Genomic DNA, 24329 nt, shown 5'->3' with positions numbered 1-24329 from the left:
AGCTTCTTGCTGTAGGCCCTCGCCGCCTCGGGAGACCTGAGGCTGGGAAGCTCGGGGTTTTTAAAATGCGCTTTCAAAGGCACGTCGGCTTCGGGCGGGGGAGACTCCGGCGGGGTGGCCAGAGGCGTTTTGTACTCATCGTCGCTCAGCTCCTCCTCCTCCTCCTCTTCGGGCTGAGCGGCCTTAGAGCTGACGATGCTGTCGTCTTCAAAGGGGAAACACAGGTCGGCGTTTAGAAGGGGAAACGCGCCTCAGAGAGAGAAAACACACTGCAAAAATGGATCTAAAAATAAGTAAAATGTTCTTAAAGTTAGTGTATTTATCCTTGATTTGAGTAGGTAAAATGGAATGTCTGCCAATGGAATGAGTATTTTGACCCCTAAAATAAGATAATTAGACATCCTGCACTTGAAATAAGATGATGGAGATGAATTGTTCCTATTTGAAGTGCAAAAATCTTATTCTATTGGCAAATAGTCTTATTTAACTGTTCAAATCAAGGACAAATACACTCATTTTAAGAACATTTTACTTATTTCTAGTTCTGTTTTTGCAGTGCACAAGACGACTTCTGTAAGGTTCACCTTGAGAGTTGGTCAGGAGAATCCTGCCTAAATCCACCACCACGAGCATGGGGTCTTCCGACTGGAAGTTATCGGGGAAAACAACCTGAGGCGCGCAGATGTCCAGCTTCATCGTCCATCGTTTGCAGTTTTCCTGCAAGAAGCACAAACGCGTTATCAGACAGCGTCAACGGTCGGAACCGTTTTTCGTGTTTCATTCCCGCGACTATTTCTTACGATAAACTCTCCGACGAGCAGCTGATCGATGGTTTGTCGAATCTCGGCCTTGGTTTGCTTCTTCAGCTTGTCGTACTGCCTCCTGGCGGCCTCTGCCACCCGCAGCTCCAGCTCAGACTGATAGCCAAAACCTGGGGGGGGGGGGGTGAGCAACATTCACCTGCTGATGTCTAAATAGCCGCTCTGATCTTAACTAGGTCATCAAAAGTAGGGCTGAACGATTTTGGAAAATAATCTAATTGCGATTTTTTTTCTTAATATTGCGATTTTTTTTCCTAGTTTAATTTATCATGTGTTTTACAATATATACAAACAAATCAATTTGTTTCCTCGCCGTGTGGATTAGTTGCTAAAAGACCCACAGCATCTAAATTCGAAGCAGTAATGATTGCGTTCTGCCTACAATATATTTCAATCAAAATTGCAATTTTGACTTTTCTCCGCACTAACCACAAACAACAAAAATGGCCTCTAAATAAAGATGTCTGTAAACAAGGACTATTTTAAATATGAACTTTTAATGTTTCTATTGATCAGAATATTATTCAAGAGAACAGCTTTTAATTTAATTGGACATCAAACCTTGTTGAACATAAAGTCCAACCAACAAGCAAGTCTATGTATTAAACTGATTGAGTTCTACTTAATGCCATGTATGATTATACAAACTCTAAAACAAGTAATACAATTAGATTATCTCACTGCTGCAACTGTCTTCCCTTCCATGTGGAGGCAAACCCACTTCAAACATTTTACTGACACCTAATGGACGTGTCTAATTCCCTAACCGTTACGTAGTCAAAAATTGCAGACCTCTGTGATTTGGAAATTGCGTTTTTTTAAAATCACGATTATATTGAAAATGCAGTTAATTGTTCAGCCCTAATCAAAAGGTTTCAATTTAACTTCAAATGTAGAAAAACATTCATACAAATGTTATTATATAGAGGGGCTACTGTGGTGCCTGTTCAACAATAGTAAAACCCTCCAGTGAGCTGCATCTAAAATGTTGTTTTATTTTGTTGCTCTTACTTGTACTTACATAGATTTAAAATGCTAAATGCATTAAAAACATGTTTACGTTACATGAAGTTAAGGTGAGCTTTGACTCTTCTAGTTCAAAGAGCGGTACAGGTGACCCTTCGTATGACACAGTGCCGATGAAGCAGCTCTCAGCTTCTAAAAGGTTGATGACCCTTGATGCCGAGATTCGTAGATTAAACCACAATGAAACAAAAATAAGCCCGCTGTCCCCGCTTCCACAGAGCGTAAAGGGGGAAAAATGGCCCCTGTGTTGCTACTGAACAAGCCGGCAGCAGGCGGGGCCCCGCGGAGAATTCTGGGGCCAAGGCTCTTGCACAGGGACCCAGAGTGAAAGACTGTGGGATTTGAACCGGGAACTTGCAGCTGTCCTACGATGCAAGCGTCCTGCTCTAACCTCGAGGCCAACAATCCCCTTTGCTTATTTTGGCAATCTGAATAAAGCAGAAGTCTGGACCAAAGTCCTACAGAGACCAGAATAAGAGATGTTTTCCCATAATGCCCCTCAACAAAACAGCAGATCAGTCCAAACGCCCCACACCAGCTGGACAGCAGAGGGGGCTGGTGATGTGGGCTTGGTTTGCAGACGCGTTGCAGTCCTTCAGCTGACCACAAACTACTCAGTATGCTAAAATGTTCTTGAGTCCAAAGTGAGTCCATCTGTCCAGCGGCTGAAGCTCGGTCCAAACCGGGTCACGGGTAAAAAGTTCTTAAAATTTGTGTATTTGCTCTTGATCTGAGCAGGTAAATGAGATTATCTGCCAATGGAATAAGATTTTTGCACTTAAAATAGGAACAATTCATCTCCATCATCTTATTTCAAGTGCATTATATTTAATTATCTTATTGTAGGGGTCAAAATACTCATTCCATTGGCAAATAATCTTATTTACCTGCTCAAATCAATGATAAATACACTAACTTTAAGAACATTTTACTTATTTTTAGATCCGTTTTTGCAGTGTGTGCAACTAATTTGGCTTTTAATTAGTAAAAATCAAGTATTGCTTTTATAAACGCATGTTCTGCCAACGTCTAATAACATCACCTCAAAAACGAAAGCGTTGTCCTGACTTGGAATTAGTAGTTTAAGAAATACATACATACTGGGAGGCGGCAGGTTGCGTCACTATTTCTGATGTCAGAAGCCGAAAGGGGACAAACTTCCCAATCTGTCGTCTATATGAAGATGCGCTGTCTACAACCGTAGATCTTTCCATTTGCTGTTTTCTGTTGAAATGCAGGACAATCTATATTCTTTGCCCAGCGATAGGGAGGATAAAGTAACCGAGAAAAGAAAAAGTAGTAATAACCGGAAGAAATGAGAGTCTATATCAGCACAGCTATGATCACCAGGTGGAGATAATTCATCAGGGAGCGGGGATTTAATACGAATGCTGACGTTGCAGCTTTCTGCTGGACAGGTAAGTTAATTCAATATAACAGTGAAGTTTATCGTGCCGTTATGCTAGAAACAGGGCAGCATGGTCCAGCAGCTACTCTGTCCTCCCGGCAGAGACGGCTAGTTTGTTTGTCGCCCTCTCAGAGAGTTTAGGCCCGTTTACACTACACTTTTTTAACCGAGCCGAGACGACCGTTTACACACCACGCTATCCCGGTTCCTTGGTTGCTCCTCGCCTCCTAGTGATGATCTGCGGTACTGCTGCTCTCTGGGATTGAAGGCGGGACCGAACAAAACAAAACGGCAATACCCGTAACATTCAGGATGTTATGGTTAGACAGAGTCGGCTTTTGGGACGTGGGTAAAACAAACGAACGTCTAATAAGGATTTACAGACGCAGGAAACAACGACAGACACTGAGGTTTATCACGCTGCTAAGCAGAATCATCTCTGGAAACCGTGTGGCACGGTAAGGAAGCTAGTATTATTATGAATGTCTGAAATTTGTCTGAATGGAGTGTGAATCGGGACGTGCAGCCAGACACGGCGGAAAAAACGCAGACAGCTGACTAGGATGACGCGGTCTGCTCATGCGCTCTTTATCAGATAACCGGGCCAGAAAAAAAAAAACAGTCCGAGACCTACTCAGGAACTGGTCTCCAGTTACCGCGGTCCGGTTATGTTTAGCGCGGTTCAGTTCAGTCTGCTGACCATTTACACACAAGAGTTATCTTGGTTACGGTGACTCTAGAAAAAAACAAGCCCAAAGTTGCTCATGATAAACGGACTTGGCAACAGCGTCGAAAAGCATTTCACGTGATGACCGTAGCTATTAGCTATTAGCTGCTATTAGCAGCAGATAATACATGAATGACATGTTGACACTATCACATTTTCTTTTTTATGGGTTTTTTGTAGCACTAGTGGCAATTTTTTTTACAAAGCTGTCAGGAAAGGGGATCTGAGAGAGGGGAGAAGACATGCGGTAAAGGACCTCAGGCCAGAATCGAACCCGGGACTAATGCCTCCGTACACGGGTCGTGCTCACTACCCCTTCGCCATCGGAGCACGGCCACGTTGTCACAGTTTTGACTCTCCGCAGCTTCTGTAGAAGTCATTACGCGCTTAGCGGCGAGGTCGTTTGTCGTTCATTTAGTGCACCACCAGGTGGCGCCTCAGCGTGAAAACCTTACACACGAGCTTTAAATAATAGCGTGGAATCAGTTAGGTGGACTTATTTTGCCATGAGTGTTAGATTTGAATAATTTCAGGTTTTGATGGAGGCCAAAGCCACTTTATTGTGTTCTCATAAAACTGTGCAGCTTAAAGAAAGTGCGTCTTCATTATCAGACGACCTTAGAAAGGTCCTCCTGCTTGGTACTGACCTGAAGTGTGAACTCTTCCTTTGTAGAAGAATTCGGTCACCTTTTTCATGGCTTGTGGATTGTAGATTATGTTTAACGGACTTGTGTTCACTTCCAGCCTTCTCTCGAACTTGCACCTCACAGGGTTGCGCTCATAAATCATCTCGAACACAGGAGATGTCCACTCTGCATCGCATTCTGATAAGACAACCGATGCACAGGAGGCATTATATCTCTCAGAACTGGTTGTTTTAAAGGCAAGACGTTAAACTTTCAGACCAAAAAAAAAAAAACGGGCATAATGACGTATAAACTCTGAAAACAAGAATACTTACCAGTGGCAGTGCTGTGCTGACTCATGGACTGATTAAGGGCAACAACAACTTTGTCCTACAACAAGAGGAGATTGGTAGAACCACTGCGATCATCAACCCACATTTAAGGTGAAATTATACAAAAAGCTGGTCCTTTATGAGCTGCGGCTCGATGAAGGTGTGTTCCCTCCTCTACTCAGCCGGGGCTTACCATTTTGGGAGACACCAGGAATGGGAACATGGTGCCCTGCGTGGTCAGGTCTCTCAGGAACAGACTGCCCAGTTTAACAGAGAGTAAGGACGACTCCGAGCGAGGAAGAGATTCCACCATCACCTTCACTCCTGAGCGATGGTAAAGACAAGAAATGTATGTAAATTATCGAATGTTGTTTACAAATCTGCTCTGATGGAAAAACGGAGATAAACGTTTTTCAGTGAGCAGGCTGCCCATTTTTTCCCCATTATTAACCTTTCTTCTTTAACAAAAAAACCTTTTTTATGATTAATTTGGTGATAAAATATGTATTCACTAATATATGTTATTCTAGTTAAATCAATAGAAATAAAAGAAATATGAATAAGAAACAGCCAATGTGAATAAAATTTACTGTTAAAGAATCTGATGTTTCAGTGTGGGAAAAATAGTCTCCTCAGAATCAGATTATTTTTTAAGTCGTTGAATTTGTAACACTGAATTTTTATCCTGTACAATTATGCGAGTATGTGATTTTTCTTTACCTTAAATTCGCCAGCAAAAGTGCTGACCTGGTGATTCAAGCAAAATCAAGCAGCACAAGCCAATCAAATTACAGATTTTTTCAGACTATAACAACTCGCATTTGTTTAGAAATTTACATCACAAAATCAAAGACGAAACACTGACATTTAATCTGGCGAGGCAACTTATTAAATTTTACAATTGCATCCACAACTGGCTGAATAACGTGAAACATACCTGAGAGGTTGAATGGGGAAAATTAGCACAACAAGCTAGCAACTCCAACTAGCAAGCTAGGTTCTCACCAGCGCATTTCAGCGTAACGGCTGAAATTAGACCATAACCTTAACGGCAGTGTTGGGTAAGTTATTTTAAAAATGTAATCCGTTACAGTTACAAGTTACTTTGTTTAAAATGTAATTGTAGTGTAACTTTTTCGATTACTTTTAAAAAGTAATGTAACTAATTACTTTTGATTACTTTTTGATTACTTTAAGGTTTTAATGAGTATTGACCCATGTTCAACATTTATTTTTGAGAACTGAATGTGAACCTTAAAAAAAGCGGAATTGGGAATTTACACTTGCATGACTCTATTCCTGTATATCCATCAGTAGTTAAAGGACAAGAGTCAGCAAATGCAAATTCTGCCCTGTAAAACAATAACAGCACAATTGTTGCTGTATGATCTGAAGCCCCATTTGGAGCTTTTAAACAGGATTTTAAAAACTTTGATAATTTGCTGCTGTAATATTATAGATTTTTTTGAATAAAAAGGTAGCAGATGTGCATAATCAAAAATAACAGAAATACAATTATAGAGCATTCAGTATTGTAAGAAAGCCCACAGTTTCTGGATGAATACATTATTGTATGAGTTAAGTTCTGTTCCGTTTTCTGCCTTTTTGGTTGTAAAACTGAAATGTCCCATGCTCCTGAATCCACCATAGCTTTCCGACGCTCACGAACGCAACACTGTGAACGCTGAGCTGTGTAGACGCGCGTTAGATTTTCCGCTTAAGACAAAGTTTTGCAGTTTCACAACACACGTCGGCTCTCACGGTTTATTGTTGTGTGTGAATAACAAGAGGTGACTGTCAACAAGCTTGAAGGCTGTCATTTGTGATGCGCTGCTTGAGCTGAAATAAAACCGTGAAACGTCCACTCACTTGCTGTTCTTTCAGAAGGCTCCACCAGCACAGGATGGATCATCAGAGTGATAGAGAGGAGCCGTAGCGGGAAACGGCCATACAGGGCGCGAAGCAATAAAAATATCATTACATATTTCGCAAAGGTTTTTCTTTATATTTAAAAAAAAATGTAACTAAATTTGTAATTCTTAATATTTTCGGAAGTAACTGTAACTGAATTACAGTTACTCTTTTTTTGTAATTAAATTACGTAACGTCGTTACATGTAATCCGTTACTCCCCAACACTGCTTAACGGTGCTACATATTAAAACTAAAAGTACGACACGGATGTTTGAGAGCAACATAGAAAGGTCAGTAAAGCTCCCGAACACGCATCTAGCTTGTGTTAGCTTCACAGACAGCCCAGTGATGGGGTTCTGTCGCGGTCTTGGCTAACCTATCCGAGCTGCAACACACAAAGCTCTGCTACGTGAATGCAGGCTGAAATAACAAAACAACAAACATGTGTTCAGTCTTTGTGTTTATAAGTTAATGTTTTAATTAATTGTAGTACGGGAGCAACATATAGTCTTCACAAGCCTAGAGAGCCCTCTTCTGGCTATAGATGGAAATGTTTACTCCTTGTTCATGTTTGTTAACGAATTAAAATTTAACGTTATATTTGGTATATATGTCGCACCCGACTTTAAGTTGCAGCAGCAGCCAAACTATTTAAAGAAAGTGTGACTTATAGTCTGAAAAATACGGTAAATTGATTTGTTTTGAATTAACAGTTAGCCACAAACCAGCTAACCGTTAAGAGACTGGTGCCACAAATACACTGGTGTGTCACATGATCAAATGAGCGTGATTTGATTGGCTAACAGTGGCTTCACTCAATCTAGTGCTGATTGCTTTGGCTTGAGTCACCAGAATGTCAACACATTTGCAGGTGAATTTCTGCAGCTGATTTTTTTGCAGGTGACATTTTTGCTGGCAACTTTAGAGTAAAAAAAAAATCTCATATATAATTTCACCAGATAAGTCAAAAATTAAATGCCAAAAAATATTTCTGATTCTAATGAGACTATATTTCTTCCGTATTTCAAATTTTCTGTATACACCACGAAACTTTTAAAGAGATCTATTACATTTCCAAAGCACAAAACAATAAAAATGTTTTGTTTTTATTACAACCCTGTTTGCTTCTTATCGCAAACAAAATTCTTAACTCCTGCTTAATTGTTTCCAAACACAGTCAGTTTGTACAACCTTTACAAATCCTTTTACAACCAAGTAGAGTTACTACGGGAGTTCACCAGGGGCCAGTCCCTGGCCCACTACGGTTTATAATCGATCAACTCTCCCTAGGTTAAAAAAATTTGTTATTTACCATATTTTTTGGACTATAAGGCGTACTTAAAATCCTTAAATTTTCTCAAAAAACTATAATCTGGTGTGCCTTATGTATGATTACCTTATTGTTGTGCTTACTAAAATGTAGGTACGACTCTGGTTAGCAATGAAGCCGCTCCGCTCAATGGATCCTCGGGGCATTACGGTACACTGTGTCACTACCTGAAATAAAACTTTATCGCAGAGTCTCCGGTTTCCATCTTTGTACCTGAGAATTCCAGCTGGATGACTCCACTTTCGTGCATCGTGTTGGCCCTCCGTTCCTCGTGAAACAGAGTGACTCCACCCTTCTCCAATAGGAACTCCAGTCGGGCAAACATGTGATCTCGTCTGGTGAACGTGTTCAGAGTGTGGGAGTCCTCCAGTGGATCGAATAAGTCCTCTGTCTCTGCTGGAATGGCATTAGGAAATTAAAGATTTATTACAACGTAACATCAAGCAGGTCATTATTCGACAAGTACAACGCTGTCATTGAGGTCAAAAATTGGACAACAGATGAGCGCCGAAACCATTCTCCACCTAGAATATCCCAGGATGATGGACTTGGCAGGAGTTCCTCAGGTGTGTCCAGATCCTGTGTATTTCCATACCAGCCCCCCCAACCGGGGAACCAAGACTGCAGGTACTGAATCATTCTGGAGCTTCCACTTTTAGGAACTGATGTGTTAGGTGGACCAGGCTGAGGGCTGCTGCTTGGCTCTCGAATATTCTTCAAGAGGCCCAGAATGAAAAAGATAAAAACAACATTTAAAACTGGGAATAATGAGTCACATATAACACAGAAATGAGAAAACAGATTTCAGAGTGAACATCTTTACAGTTTCCTGGGATTTTGGCAGTGAATACCAGTTGGGCTATCTTGACTGTGTTTTTATCCTTAAATGCTTTTAAGTTGAAAGGGAAAGAATTTGAAACGGCCTCAATTATCTGTAATTGTTTTACTTGATGTATTTTTTTATGTACCTGTGATTTAATTTAATGTTTCTCTGTTCAATATGTAACTTTGCTGCCTCTTGACCAGGAATCCCTTTAAAAAGGGGGTTTTAAATCTCGTTGGGATTTTTTACTGGTTAAATAAAGGTTCAATAAAAAAATTTAAATATCTTTTTCTACCACATTTCTTACCTCTACTCAACTTTACATTAAAATGGTTGAATACAGGACTCTGAAAAGCCATCTTCTTGACCCTTTGCTTTGACCCTTTGTGAAAACGACCTCCGAGAGGAAAGTTTCAATGATTGCCGGCTGAAGAGCTTCCCAAAAAAAAGTAATCTTCCCCATGGACAGAATATCTGCATCATGATTTTTGTTTCACAAATAATGTTTTATTGATTTTATGTCTTCTTTTAATTTTCTAAAAAATGAATTATGGGTTGTAAATCAAAATCAATTAAATACTGAAAATGAGACCTTGCATCTCAATGAGAACACCTGTATAAATAAAGGTTAAATAAATAAATAAATGGATGAAATATATGACTCTGTTTTTTATTGATCTATAAATGAAGTTTGTTTTAAGGGAATTACTGAAACACAAACCTTTTGATGATATTCTAGTTCAGTCAGATGCACTAGCATATTTGCTAACCCGCTACGATCATCTTAACTTACCTCTGCGATCTCGTCCTCCTTTCGAAACCGGTCATGGACGACTTCTCTGAGAATCTGCAGCTCCTCCAGCGTCTGCTCCTCTTCAACCCGTTCTAGTTCAACCTGAATAACAAAATACATGAAAATACCTGATATACCTATATATAAACAGTTCACCATTGTTCAAGAAATCAATTAAAGGGATCCATGATTAGTTGAACATGTTGGCCCTAAATATGTTGTCATTTTCCTATTACCATACTTTTCAGACTATAAGATGCACTCAAAATCCTTAAATTGTCTCAAAAATGGATGTTGCACCTTATAATCTGGTGCTCCTTATATATCAGGGCAGTCAAAAGTAGCCGGTCAACGGCGGCAAATCGCCGTCTATAGCAGCTCCTGCCGCCGCCTACTTTTCCCCGATTATAGATCCCAAAAATCAGCTTAGCGTCTGTCTACACTGAGAGCAACATCAACGAGTGATTGGGTTCCTTGTTCCAACCGAGATGCTACTTTTTCGATCAAAACACAGACCGGTGTTATGCCGAAAAGTGCAATAAAACCGTGAGAGCCGACGTGAGTTTTGAAACTGCAAAGCTTTTTAAGCGGAAGATCAAACGTGCACAGCACCGCGTTCATAGACCAGTGTGATGCATTCACGAGCGTCAGAAAGCTATGGTGCATTCAGGAGCATGGGACATTTCAAACTTACAAGGAAAGAGGCATAAAACGGAATAGAACTTAACTCATACAATAATCTATTTATCCAGAAACAGCGTGGGCTTTCTTACAATACTGAATGCTCTATAATTGTATTTCTGATATTTTTTGATTATGCACATCTGTTAGCTTTTTATTCTGAAAAATCTATAATATTACATATAATAAAATATAATATTACAGCAACAAATTATCAAAGTTTTTCAGGGGCTGCATTTTGTGTTCGTCTCTAGAATCCTCGTCGATGATATGATATTGTGTGTGTGATGAGTGCAAGTGAAATTAAACTGAGATAAGAGATTTCGAAAAGAGCGATATGACTGAAATAAATTCAACATGTGATATGACTGAACTTTCGGGGCATGTTTTGGGATTCCCAGACAATTTCTCTGAAAAAATTATCCTTTTAAGTCTGTCCTCACAGCTTAGCTTCATTAAACCCCTAAAAAAAATAGCGTAAGGAAGTTTTTTAATGCCCAATTTAAAAGCCAGAGTAGAAAACGTAAAACATTTGTGGTGGTTTTGACCAACAATCATAGACCGATGTTAATAATCTGTAATCCTACCCATTTAGTGAGTCGTTTCGATGATAGAGTTTAGCTAATAGTGACATTTAAGGGATCAGTAATTATGCAAATTTGCTCCAGTTGAACAACAAATGTATTTGCTTTAAGGATTAAATTCTTTTTTAACTTCTGTTGGTAACTAAAAATGTTCCCATAACAACAGAAACATATATCTGTTATGTAAACTATGTGCCATTCCACGGCCGTGTGCTGTTCTTGTGTCTGGATGGTGACGTTATACCTCCTCGTCGGGACTCAGTAAAGCGCCTTTCAGCCTCTGGAAGTAGAGGCCAGTGTAGGTCTGCGCATCCCGGGCTCGCTGCAGTGCAAAGCCCCAGCTTCCTCGCCTGCGCTGCTCCCTGATGTCGCTCAGGTTAGCCTGAATGGCAAAGATCCACCATGTCCGGCAGCTGAAGGCAAAACAACAGGGGAAATGAAATCTTATTAAAAGGTTTTAAGAGCAGAAAGGAGAAAAACGAGAAGGGGAGCTAAAAGTGAGTAAAAACATTTTGAAAAGAGTGTATTTGCCCTTGATTGTAGCAGGTAAATAAGATTATCTGCCAATGGAATAAGATTGTTTGCACTTAAAATAGGAACAGCAAATCTTCATAATTTTATTTCAAGTGCAGTATATCTAATTATCTTATTTTAGGGGTCGAAGCACTGCCAGATAATCTTATTTACCTGCTCAAATCAAGACATATTACACTCCTTTCAAGACGATTTTACTCATGTTTGGTTCCTTTTTTTCACCCTACTTACTTCCCAGAAATTGGGACTTTGGGTCTCCATGTTCTGTACAGCATCCCTCTCTCTTTGCGGTCCACTTCTTTGAGGAAGGCCATTATCTGCTGGTACTGAACCTGTCAGAAGAGAAACACACAAAAGTAAAACCCCCGCCAAGAAAAAGCCCCGTCTATCCAAACAAACCAGGATCGCACGCACGCTTTCAAGCCTCTGACATCAGAAGAACCCAAACATTCAGGCAGCGGCCAATCTTTTAAAGAAACAAAGAGGACCGACCGTGTTTCTGCCAGACCTGTGAAAGACGTAAAGACATGGGCTCCAGCTGGACCTGGCCTTCGATCCGAGGGTTGTGTCGGGACCTCAGAGGCTCCCTGGAGGTGTTTCTTCTGAGCAGCACGGAGGCACGCACCGGCTCAAATATGTACTGGTGCTCGCGGCTCTGCATGCACCGAGTCATTGCATCCTGCAGGATCAGGAAGCGGTCAGACAGGCTTTCTGATCTGATTACACAGACACCTTTACACCTTTATGGCAGCATTTCAACAGAAACGACTCTGCTTTAATGTCTAAATTAGGAGGTGAGTTTGATCTGTGCTTTACAGAAAGAAACTCCTTTCATCCACATGAAGAAGCTCTGACCCAGTGGTCTCAAACTGCAGGCCTCGAGGGCCAGAGTCCTCCAACTTATAGCGTCTCTGCTTCAACACGCCAGACTCTAATACCAGCTCATTAGCTCTGGAGAGCAGGACTGGAGGCTAGTGAGGCACTGTAGCCATTTCATTCAGGTGTGTAGGGCAGGTTGTAGAGCACCAGCCCTCCAGGATCTGAGTTTGAGACCATTACTGTACTTTTTGGACCATAAGGCGCACTGGATTAAAAGGCGCATTAAATATTGTAAAATACACTGCCTACACTGCCTGTTTCTAACATAAGGCCAAAATAAACGTAACTTTTATATTAAATTAACTTACTAGGTTTATTATTGCTAGCTCATACTCCAGGCTGCCTTACATGAATACACTTCTAGTTTAGACATTACAGTCAGGCAGTCTTGTAGACAGTTCATGGGTCCTATCAGGTAGTGACACAGTGTACCGTAATGCTCCTAATATCCATTGATCGGAGCGGCTTTGTTGCTAACAAAAGTGGTACTTACACATTTTAACAGATTTATGAGCGCATTGTACCACATGAAATCAGTCAGTAATCACAGTGGTGATCATAGATAAGGCGCACCTTCAATTTTTGAGAAAATTTAAGGATTTAAAGTGCGCCGTATAGTCCGAAAAAGATGGTAGTCTGACATCTTTGCATCTGTGCTGTTTACTTTAGGTAAGAATCATTTACAAATGTGTCCCAGAAATATCAGGGCATTTACCCTGTTGCCGAACAGAGTGGGGCGGCACGGCGATCTTTGCACCACTTAAAGGAGCCGTAAATCAATAAAGCTCAATATGTAACCAACCTGAATCTGGCTTGCAGGCAGCTTTCCCAGCATTTCACACTCTGTATCCCAGTAAACGCTGAAGTCTTCAATCTCCAGCTGCTTTTGTCTGAACGGCTTCTGGACCTGAGAGACCAAAATCAAAGCCTTATTCAATCACGATTTAGCAGAATGAGCTTCATTTAAAACCAACAGTTAATCAAGAACTATATGCAAAATTAACAAAACAGAGTCTTTCTTCACCACATTTTTTTTGCCATTTTTTAACCCTTTTCAAACTTTTAAGGTTTAACATTAAAAAATCTAAAACTATATTCTGTTGATCAAAACTGATAATCAGTCCTACCTCTGGCAGTCTAGTTGCATGCTGCCACTGCACAACTGTGAAACCCTACTTTACCATTTATGCTGTGTATACTTTAATTAGAGACACATTGCATGTATAAAACAATCACCTAAATTACTACTGATGTTTATTTAAGTCTATTTTTAACTTTATTCTATTTTAGCAGGTCTTCTCTTCTACTTTTAGACATGTTTTCTTCTGGAACCTTGTCATCAAGCTGTATTCAGAAATTCATTTCTGATTCTGATTTTTATTTTTTATTTTTAAAGTTGTTCAGCGGTACGTTTTCATATATTTAATCCCTTATATAAGCAAAAGCCCTGAGAGAAAAGAAATGCTTTATCTAAAACCGTTTACGTGTGTTGAGAGCGAGCACCTACCGACTCTTTCTGAGGATTTTGAGCCGACACGCTGTTGATGCAAACTCCAAACGAAAATGGCTTCCCTGGGATTGAAAAGTCGTCCTCGAATCTAAGGTGCACATTTTGGATCTTCAGCTAAACACGAAAGGCAGAAAGAAAACAACAGAAATCACTGGTCAGGCTGCAGTTCTCGATTAAACGGTGTTGCTACTCCAGAGTACATGCACTCTGTAGTTTATCCCAGATGGTTTATAGCAAGCAGAACGGCTCACCTCAATGTTTTCAACGATCCTGGTGACGACTGAGGCGGTGACGGAGTACCAGTACGACTCTCCTCTCTGTTCACACTCGCTCTGCAGGAGCCACACATACATCCGTGTCAACAAACAGGAGCTAAAAGGACGGGTTTGCTCAAAAACAACAAAAGGAAAAGTCACAAAGAGCCACGGAGTCGGGCCGCGTTCTTTATAACGTAAACTGTTGGTTATGTTCCAGACATATTTGTCCCTGGAGTTAAATAACTTTAATCTGCTCTGTCAAACTGCAGTGCAGCTCCCTTATTTGTGATAAAATGAGAAAGCGTCCACGCGGCATAAGGACATCACGCATGCTGTAACATGCTTCACAGTGATGGATATGCTGCTATTGTCTGCAGTTGAAAAACCTGACTTCAAAACAATTACTCGCCACTCTTGATCCGCGATATGACGTTAAGGGATGCAAGTTTTTCTCCAACAGCGCTCCCTAAATTGTGCAACTAATGCAGGGAATCAGTGCAAAATGAGCTGCAGTCTGCGTCTTCCCACGTCACAACCTCGGACCTCAGCCCTGCGTCAGCCGCTCAATTATGAAACCTAAGAAGTAACTAATAGGTGTACTATTCCCACCTAAATAGGCTATTTTATTTATTTATTTTGTATATTTATTTTGGTCATTTTACTGGAGGCACTTTAGTTTATTCTTTGTCAGTATTTAATAACATAACTCAGGTCTCTTAAGTTATTTTTCTTTAAAAAAAAAAAATTCTGTTATGGTTCAAAAAGTTGGTTAAATAAAGATTTAATTGGAATTCTGTGATTGTGTTCTTTAATAAAATCAAATCATTTAGCAATATCATAAAATGTCCAGGCAGAGCTGCACATAAAATATGGTTTTAAATATTTTCAATAATTATCAATATCGATCAATTTGTATTTTTTTTTTAAATCAATAAGCTTTTTTTATATATCGTCCAGCCCTAGCTCAGGGTACAGACAGTGGACTCAACTACGGAAAACAAGTCCAGTTGCTTTGTTTTTTACCTTTTTTGGAATTTGTCATATACCTGTGAAGAAACCTCCATCTGGTGGGATATACATGTAACACAAGTGTTTTATTTTAGCTCATTTCATGACTGAGCCACTACAAATCGCATCACAGGATGAGAAAAAAGGAAGCTCATATCCTGTAAGCTGATAAAGATCATGATCCCCCAAGGTGAGAAAGACAACTATAGAAAAAAAGAAGACCATACGACTATGCCGCCTCTGTGGAAAAATTGCACTCACCTTGAATTTATCTTCAAGGGCCTTGAGGAGGCATTTTTTGCGCTCCCTTGCTTCCTCGTTTTCCTTCTCCGCATCGTACTCCTGCAGCTGTGCGGGGCCAATGATCAGGTTGAGCTGGGACATGGAGATGACCCACGAGTCACTATAAGGTCTGTAGAAAGGGATCTGGAGAGTGATCTTCCCAATAAATCCTGGAAAAGGAAAACATGATATGTAGCTTACAAAGCAGCCGTTTAAAGGAGTTTAAAGGTGAAAAGCTGAAACGACGTACACATTGTCTTAAATTTTTTAAATTCTGAATCAGTCTGTCAACCTTAAGTTGTTTGTGTGATTGATAAATATGAATATCACGTGTGGGGCTTCATTCTGGAGACACTCTTACTTCCTCCACTAACCTCAGATTACTATCTGAGCCTATCTTGTACTACGCTGATGACACATTTCTTTATATTTATGTCACCACATGACCACAGGCCCGCCAAGTCACTGAGTGAATGAATGAATAAAATTTAACAGGATGAGTCCGAACCGCTTCCAGTTTAACGCAGAAAAGAAAGAAGTCAGTTAGACGAGGACTCCTCTCAACTCAATCAGGCTAAAAACGAAGGAGCGGGTTGGAAACCTAATACGAATAAGAGAATTAAAACAGGCAGCTGCAGATCTTCTAATGCGAGACATTAGAAGATCTGCTAATGTCTAAAAGAGATAATCTTCTAAACGAGACATAAACAAGGAGTGACTGCATTTAGCCTCTATGCTCTTCAGCTCTGGAACAAAGGCTCTAAAAACCTAAGAGATGCTGAAACTGTTGACTCATTCAAATCAGAACTGAAAGCATTATTATTATTATTATTATTATTATTATTATTATTATTATTATTATTATTATTATTATTATTAATAATAATAATAATAATAATAATAATAATAATAATAATAATAATAATAATAATAATAATAATAATAATAATAATAATAATAAATAAATAAATAAATATATATATATATATATATATATATATATATATATATATATATATATATATATATATATATATATATATATATATATATATATATATAAAAAATATAAGCCCATTAACTCTTCCTCTTATCAGCCAACTTGGTGATTACATATAAACTTTGCAAGGTCATCAATCAGTGTAAACTCACCCGCTTTGACTTCAAACGGGAGGTCAAACTCTCTGAGAGCATCTTTCCTCAGTGGGAGGTTTTCCAGTTCCACTGCACCTGAGGAATGTGAAGGAAAAACAACAAATAAATACATTTTTACGTCTCCTGTACGCGCCAATAGAATTCCAAAGGGTAGTTTTAATTCATATTTAAAAGCCATTGAGATGTGACAGTCGGTGACGTCGACACAGACTTTGTGTTGGATTCCATGCGGTTGCTTTGAATTGTTCTTCCAGAGAGCTGCTCAGCATTTTTCTTCTGCTTATTGATTCCAATATTGAAAATTAAACACTTAATCATGGAGTACCACTCCTCATACTAGGGCTGGACGATATAGAAAACAAGGCATATCGATCAAGTAGAAATTATATTGATCGATAATTATCAACAAATTCAAAACATATTGAATTCAAACTCAACCCTTTATTCAACTGTTTTATCAAAACTGCTAGTTTAAAAAAAAAAAGAAAAAAGAACATGTGCTCTCTGAACTCTTTAAAGGGGGCGAAGCTTGGTTACTAGTTCTGCGTTGTGATTGGTTGGGAGGATGTAATGACTGTAATATTACCCTACATGATAGGCTAGAATGCAAAAGGAAGTAAAACTGTTATTCTATTGAAGTTTTTATTGACCTTTTCTTTTCTCTATCATCTACATACGTCTATCGATCGATATATGTTGATACTGAATTATCGTCCAGCCCTACCTCATACAGCAGACTTCTCTATCAGAAATGTTGGAGCTAAAACAACGACCTGTCCTGGCGCTCCACTGGGGATGTGTCTGAAGCGTTTCAATTAGCTACCCAGTTCTTGGCGCTTCGCAGGCTTTCCTTCCACCCGGACAGGACAGAAGCTGCAGGTTTAAAATATCAAACAACGCCGAGGGGATCAGAGAAAGAATAGTTACCTTTAAGAAGTGCAATGGAGAGCTGATCTGTGTTCAGATTGCTGACATATTTTCCCAGGTAGTTGTTCAGCACCCAGGCTACGAGCCCCTCCAACATCCTGAAGGCTCAGGGACGATGATGATGATGACGATGATGATGCAGGAGCCGGGGCAGCTCTGGAGGGGAATGATGCTGACGGCTTCGCCTCACAGAGGAGGCGCTTGGTGTCTAAGAAACACAAGACAGACGTCTCAGTCTTAGATGGAGTACGGTCACACCAACAGCAATCACGATCTTCTCTCTCCACAGCTCTGCTGGGCTGGAGACGAGAGCCACACTTTACATTATAGCCACAAATAAACAACAGATATGAATCTTGTGGCAGTGCTGAAAATAATATAAAATAAATAAATAAGCATTCAACCTTTCCACTACATTCACACATGCTGCTCAATGACCGCAGAGAGAAGTGTCCCCTCTGTCGGACTATAAAAGGGAAATGTTCATTTTATTTATTCCCCTTTACTCTGATGCACCTAAAGAAAATTTGGTGCAATTTACCTTCTTAGAAAATAATAACAATAATAATACATTTTATTTAAAAGGCGTCTTTCTGGACACTCAAGGTCACAGTACAAAAGGATAGAAACACAATGTTAGAAACAAAGTCAAAACACAGAATAAAAACCATTAAAAAAAAAAACATAAAAAAAAAATACAAAGTAAGAGTTCACCAGCGGGAAAGTTAAACCCCAATAAAAATACAGCTGTTGTGTAAAGGCCTCAGAGTTTTGCAAGGACAGTTTATTCATTAATCGCCGTTTACAGACGACAACTTCCCAAAACTATGACTGAATAACACACGATGAACATAAACATTCAACAGAAAGCCTTTGTTTTAAACAGTCAGTCAGGTCGAAAGACGAAAGGCTGGTCCGTGGGATAAACTACAAGGTTCTGAGCCTCTGAACGAAGATCAGATCGGTAATCTGGGGCCTGGATGTTTACTGTTCTGTATGCAGGTGTGAGAATTTTAAAATGAATCCTGAACCTGATTTGGTAGCAGATGTAAAAAGAATAAAACGGGGTCCATAGGAGCTCGCTTCCTGGAACGAGTCAGGAGTCTGGCCACAACAAAAAACGCGACAACGAAAAACACAAAGATTATGGATCATTGTTTGAGGGACCATATAAAAGGGAAGTTTTCCTCTCCACTGTCGCTTCATGCATGCTCAGTATGAGGGATTGCTGCAAAGCCATCAACAATGCAGACGACTGTCCACTGTGGCTCTACGCTCTTTCAGGAGGAGTGAATGCTGCTTGGAGAGACTTGATGCAACCTGCTGGGTTTCCTTAGAGAGGAAACTTTCTCACCAACCTGGAGGATCTGATGGTGTCTGACTTTAAAATTTAGTTAATTTGTCTCAGTTTCCACATGCTCCTACAGCGAAACTGACAGGAAGGGGACTGAGATTTTACACGGGAGTCAAAGCGAATCCAACATTACACCAAGGTTTTGAATTCTGGACTTCGGTGTTGGACAGAAAGAAGCACCAGCCTGACTGATTTTTGTATGTAGTTCAGGAGGAGCTATACACACACACGTTTAGGTCTCTTTGGTGCTGAAAACAAGGTCATTGCCGGGCAGCGAGTCGCTTATCCGAGATCAACAGCGGCCAAGGTTGGACAGCCTACCCAGCTGATGATGCAGAGACGCATACAGCTGAATATAATCTGCATCAAAGCGATAACAAATGTGCTTTTTAAAGCTGAAAGGATGCCAGCTAAATGGGGCAGATAAAAAGGAAACAACAATGGGCCCAGAACAGAGCCCTGTGGGACACACAGGGTTAGAGAGCTGATCTGTCTTTGCCATAAGATAAAATAAGATAAGATAAGATAAGATAGTCTTTATTGATCTCACAATGGAGAAATTCACTCGTCACATCGGCTCATACAAGAAGGTGCAGAGTAGGGAAGGTGCATTCAGTTATATACAGTGAATCTTCATATCTACAGTGGATCAAAAGAATACCAAAAAAAAAAAAAATACAAAAAGGAAATAACAGAGAATAAAGACGAATAGAGCCAGAGATAGCAGCTAAACCCCCTCAGCCCCATCAGCAACAAGTAACCTACACTCAGATCATATTATTCCCTGCATCCGAAACTTTGTTCACCACTCAGGATACAGACAGCGAAACAATTATTAACTGTTTATTCGCGCTAACAGCCTCTCACGGTCAACAGTGACCCTTAAAAGCGAGATCTCTGACCCTTTCCGTGGGGAAACGAGCGTGTTTTCAGCTCTGGGCTTGACTAAAAGTGTCGACTTACCGCGGCGGACGACACTTGACCTATCGACCCAGCTCCACGGCGTCCATGTTCGGGAGACACGGCTGAGTTGTCGGGTGACGTCTTATCAAAAACAACCCAGCTCAGGAGCCAGTTAGCTGCTATCCAGCCGCATAGTGTCAACTCCCGTCAACACCGCGGTGTGTGTCGGCGCCGCAAGGACCCGCACGCCGTGACATCAGCTTGAATATCCAGAAAAAAAACCAAAAACAGCCAGAAAACAACTCAGCGTGGCCGTGCGCCGCTGGAAAGGACAGAAGGTTGTGGATCCAGTTAGCTAGCGGCTAAAGTTAGCATTCATGTTGAGTGGGGGGCTTTAAAAAGCAAGAAGAGGCCGCCTTCAACGAGCCAAAGTCCGCGGAACTATCAGCACCGCGGCTCCTTCTCCGAAAATCACCAGAAAATACCCGCCGACGGCACCGTTTAAAACTTCTCACAGGGCTGACACACCACCGAAAGTAACATCACCCGAGCAGCCTTCAACTGGCGAGGTTTGCTTCCGGTCACGTGATGCAAACAAGCCGGTCCACTGGTGGTGCATTCAATGTCGATGGGAAACGAGCAACAAACGTGTAAAAGTAAAGATGTGAAAGCGAAATTCCCTGGTGGAATATTTTGAGAGGGAAATTGTAAGGTATCTTACACGCTGTTTTAGAATATAAGTTAATTTGCATAGTTAGAAACGCTAATGTAGTCGTTTAAGAAACGCATTAATTTATTACTAAAATTGCCATTTTTTTCCCCATTTATTTTGCCACACAGTAAAACAACAAACTAAACATCGTCCAAAATAAAATATTGCACATTTTTTAAACTAGATATGTGATTTTTGGTACTAAGCCTTTTATGTATTCTGTGAAAAAAAAAGAAGAAAAGTTAAGTTTTAACTTGTGCTTTCACTTTAGGAGATGATGTCTCCCGGGTGACCAGTGAGAATTTGAGCTTCAATCAAAACAGATTTATACTTTTCCGCAACAGTTTTGTCTTTTCCTTCCATGATGCATAGATTGTTTGAATTGTATTTAATCGAAAGCGATCTCAATGATTTCCGTCTAAGCCACATTTAAAAGGCCATTTTTCAAAGCATAAACCATGAATAAAACATTTTCCTTTTTCTTGGAAGTGTTTAATTATTTAGATTTTGTGGCCACAAAATTAAACAAGATATGCTTGACTCGTTTTCCAAAGCTCAGGACCAGCAGCCTGTTTTTTTTTTCTTTCTTTGTGAAAAGGATTTGTGGAGATCCGCCAATTTCTAACACAATCTGTACTTCCATTCATGCATTTTCTATGGCCTCTTAATCCCATTCAGGATCATAAGGGCCCCCAATCTCCAGCGAATGAATGAGCGAGAGGCAGGTTCCCAGTCAATCACAGATGACAGATGAGCATGTGAATACATACCTTTAGAGCGGCCAGTGAACCTAAAATGCATGTTTTTGCATGGTGAGAAACATTCAGGAGCAGGATAGGAGAAAAAGGAGCATAACTAAACAGGAAGAACAGGAAGAGCAATACATTGTTAAACAAAACAAAAAAAATCCAAGCAAAGGATAACCCCTGGAAATGTTTAATTTCCTCATGCAGGATGGTTAGTTATCAGTTCTGGTCTTTATTTTCCCTCTGTGGAAAACGAGAAAATATCCAGTGAGCAGCAGTTGTGTTAATGAAACACCCATGAGGTCAGAGATCAGAGGAAAATAGGCAGACTGGCTTGTCTGCCCATTTTGTTTCCAACAAATTGGAAAACTGTGGCTTGCTCCGATGATTCTTGATTTCCGCTTGACTTTCAGAACTTGGTGTGGAAACCATGGATCCATCCTGGCTTGTACCAACGGTTCAGTATTATCTTGGTACACTTTGGGCAACTTGGTGTGAACTGATGATTCCTTAAATGCCACAGCCTACCTGAGCAACATCGCTGCTCATTCCTTAATGACGCCAGTGTACCCGTCCTCTGACTGTTGCCTCCAGCAGCATAACAGACCCTGTGCCACACCTAAAATCATCTCAAACTAATATCTTTAAGGTGACTGTAAGTTCACTGTATTTCAACAAGCTCCACCGTCACCTGTTCTCTAGTGGAGGCCCTTTGGGATGCGATGGATCAGGAGATTCACATCTGTAATATGCAGCTGCTTATTGACACAATGCAACAAAGAGTTCATGCAGTTCTGAAGGCGTGACGGGTCCAACCTTGAACTAACGAGGTGTACGTAATAGAGGTTGGTTAATGTAGAGCCACTGGGAAATGACCAGTTTCTCCTTTTGGCTCGCCATCCTTCTTCCCTTTACTGACTCGCACAGCATCACATCCCAGTGATTTGTGAAGCTTTTGCCCCCCTGAGCTCTTGTCTCCCATTACAGACAGTATTTTTTAATTGGAAGCCACATTACGTGTGATTCAACTATGCTTTTAGTATTTTTTTGTGCTTTTCATATAATAGAACAGATTACTGGGTCAATGTGAGCTTCTGTGCTTTCTGTGTCTCTGCTCTGTCTTCTCTAAGCCCCAGTGGGTCGAGGCAGATGAGCGTTCACACTGAGCCTGTTTCTGGTTCTGCTGGAGGTTCTCCTCCCTGTTAAAGGGGAGTTTTCCTCTCCACTGTCGCTTCATGCATGCTCAGTATGAGGGATTGCTGCAAAGTCATCAACAATGCAGACGACTGTCCACTGTGGCTCTACGCTCTTTCAGGAGGAGTGAATGCTGCTTGGAGAGACTTGATGCAACCTGCTGGGTTTCCTTAGAGAGGAAACTTTTTTATAATCTGATTGAATTTGACTTTGGAAAGACCCTTGAGATGACATGTTTCATGAATTGGCGCTATATAAATAAAATTGAATTGAATTGAATAGTGACAGGAAGATCAAGAGAAAGAGGCTTTGACAAGAAGGACCAGTGTTTCCCCTGGAGTTCAGCCTGGGGAGCAGGCTCATTAGTTAGGGGAACTCCCCACGGCTCAAACAAACAGCGTGAGACCCCCCCCTGATGTGAAGCCGCCACCTGCAGCAGTCGCTGCTGTGAGCGATCGGTGCCTTAAGAATGAGGCCTTTCAGCTCTAGTCCTATGCTGCTGACACCGGCTTTAGGGACATGCAGAAAAAGGATTTTATTTGTTTCAGGAGCTCTAACGGTTTCCCCAAAGCTCTTGGAGTTAAGATAAAGTATTTAAATGTTTCAATCTGCAACTTCACCACTGCACCTATTTACACTGTAAAAAGGGAACTCAAAGTAAAAAGATTTCTCTTGAAATGAGTGTATTTGTCCTTGATTTGAGTAGGCAAGTTTAAATGATCTGCCAATGGAATAAGATTTTTGGACTTAAAATTGGAACAATTCATCTCCATCATCGTATTTCAAGAACAATATATCTAATTATCACTTTTTAGGGGTCAAAATACTTATTCATGGCAGATAATCTTATTTACCAGCTCAAATTAAGGGCAAAAACACAAATTACCCAATTTCTAACATTCAATAGCATTTGTCATGAAGAGAATCATTACACACATTTGAATGTGTTTACCTTCTTTTATTTTGTTTCATTTTTATTTTTTATTTTTTACAAAATAAAACCAGTATTACAAAGACTTAAAATCAATTCCTCATTCACAGGAGTGCCATCAAATATACATTTATGCAACATAAGAAAAAGAAGAAGAAAGGTACAGGTGAGGAGGTCACAGTGATAGGATCATTTGGCTTCTGGTGACACCGTGTCGTCTATCATCCAGGTGCTTTGGACCAAAAGGGTCCCGGGAAGAAAATAAATCTGCAGAAAGAAAACTGTGGCGTAAAGGGAGCAGCTAAGGCCTTAAGCTTTAATACAATGTTGTTGTTTTTTTGTTATCATTTTATAAAGAAATAGAACAGAAACAGAAACCAACTGTTCTATTGTATCTGGGATTTTGAAAGCCATCGGATTATTTCTGTTTCAGAATTTTGTTAAAACGGATCATTTCTCAGTGTTTGCTTCAAATTGTGTCTATTTTATATCACTGAGGACGCTTTTTCAGAGAGTGAGACAAAGGTCGATATTTAAAAGAGCTGGAGCAGGAGGACTAATGCAAATTAATGTAAGTGCAAAAGCTCTGGGAAAATCTTATCTGAATACACATAAGACTACCAGTTAAAAATAACAAAGTAACTTGTTAAAAACAACTCACAGCATATTTTTTTCCCTTTTTTACAGCGACAGAGACCAGTGCACATAGCACAGATTAGTGCACTTATGCTTAGCTGTTTTTTGTTTAACCAATTTCTCTCTGCAATCTGCAGGAGTGCTGGATGCATTCTGATGATTATTTCAACTAATATGTATATCATAGAGCTCCTTTCCAAAAAAAACAACAACCTGCTCTAACTATTTTCATATTTG

The 24329-nt window shown here is 40.2% G+C and overlaps 1 protein-coding gene across 6 annotated transcripts in view; it reads right to left on the bottom strand.

Annotated features, from left to right (window-relative positions):
* The window catches only part of vps13d (vacuolar protein sorting 13 homolog D), an 86647-nt gene extending 66195 nt beyond the window's left edge, over positions 1-20452 (bottom strand). For 4 of the 6 annotated variants that reach the window (XM_036142212.1, XM_036142221.1, XM_036142199.1 and 1 more), the window contains exons 1-8: positions 8708-8893; positions 8397-8579; positions 5134-5264; positions 4944-4998; positions 4630-4806; positions 801-931; positions 585-717; positions 1-205 (exon numbers count right to left, since the gene is read on the bottom strand). The exon at positions 1-205 is cut by the window's left edge and continues 2069 nt beyond it. In XM_036142212.1, the coding sequence (XP_035998105.1) occupies positions 1-205; positions 585-717; positions 801-931; positions 4630-4806; positions 4944-4998; positions 5134-5264; positions 8397-8579; positions 8708-8822 (1130 nt within the window). In that variant the 5' untranslated portion in view covers positions 8823-8893. Of the gene's footprint in view, positions 206-584; positions 718-800; positions 932-4629; positions 4807-4943; positions 4999-5133; positions 5265-8396; positions 8580-8707; positions 8898-9799; positions 9902-11308; positions 11478-11829; positions 11931-12106; positions 12278-13279; positions 13385-13984; positions 14102-14238; positions 14320-15513; positions 15705-16686; positions 16765-17616; positions 17825-19933 lie in introns of those variants that run through there. The other 2 variants (XM_036142228.1, XM_036142195.1) reach the window with 2 other exon arrangements.
* Between the last annotated feature and the right edge of the window lie 3877 nt (positions 20453-24329).

Source organism: Fundulus heteroclitus, chromosome 1, assembly GCF_011125445.2.
Source record: "Fundulus heteroclitus isolate FHET01 chromosome 1, MU-UCD_Fhet_4.1, whole genome shotgun sequence".
NCBI lineage: Eukaryota > Metazoa > Chordata > Actinopteri > Cyprinodontiformes > Fundulidae > Fundulus > Fundulus heteroclitus.
Note: the sequence above shows the minus strand (reverse complement) of the source record. Positions and strands in the feature narration are given on the sequence as shown.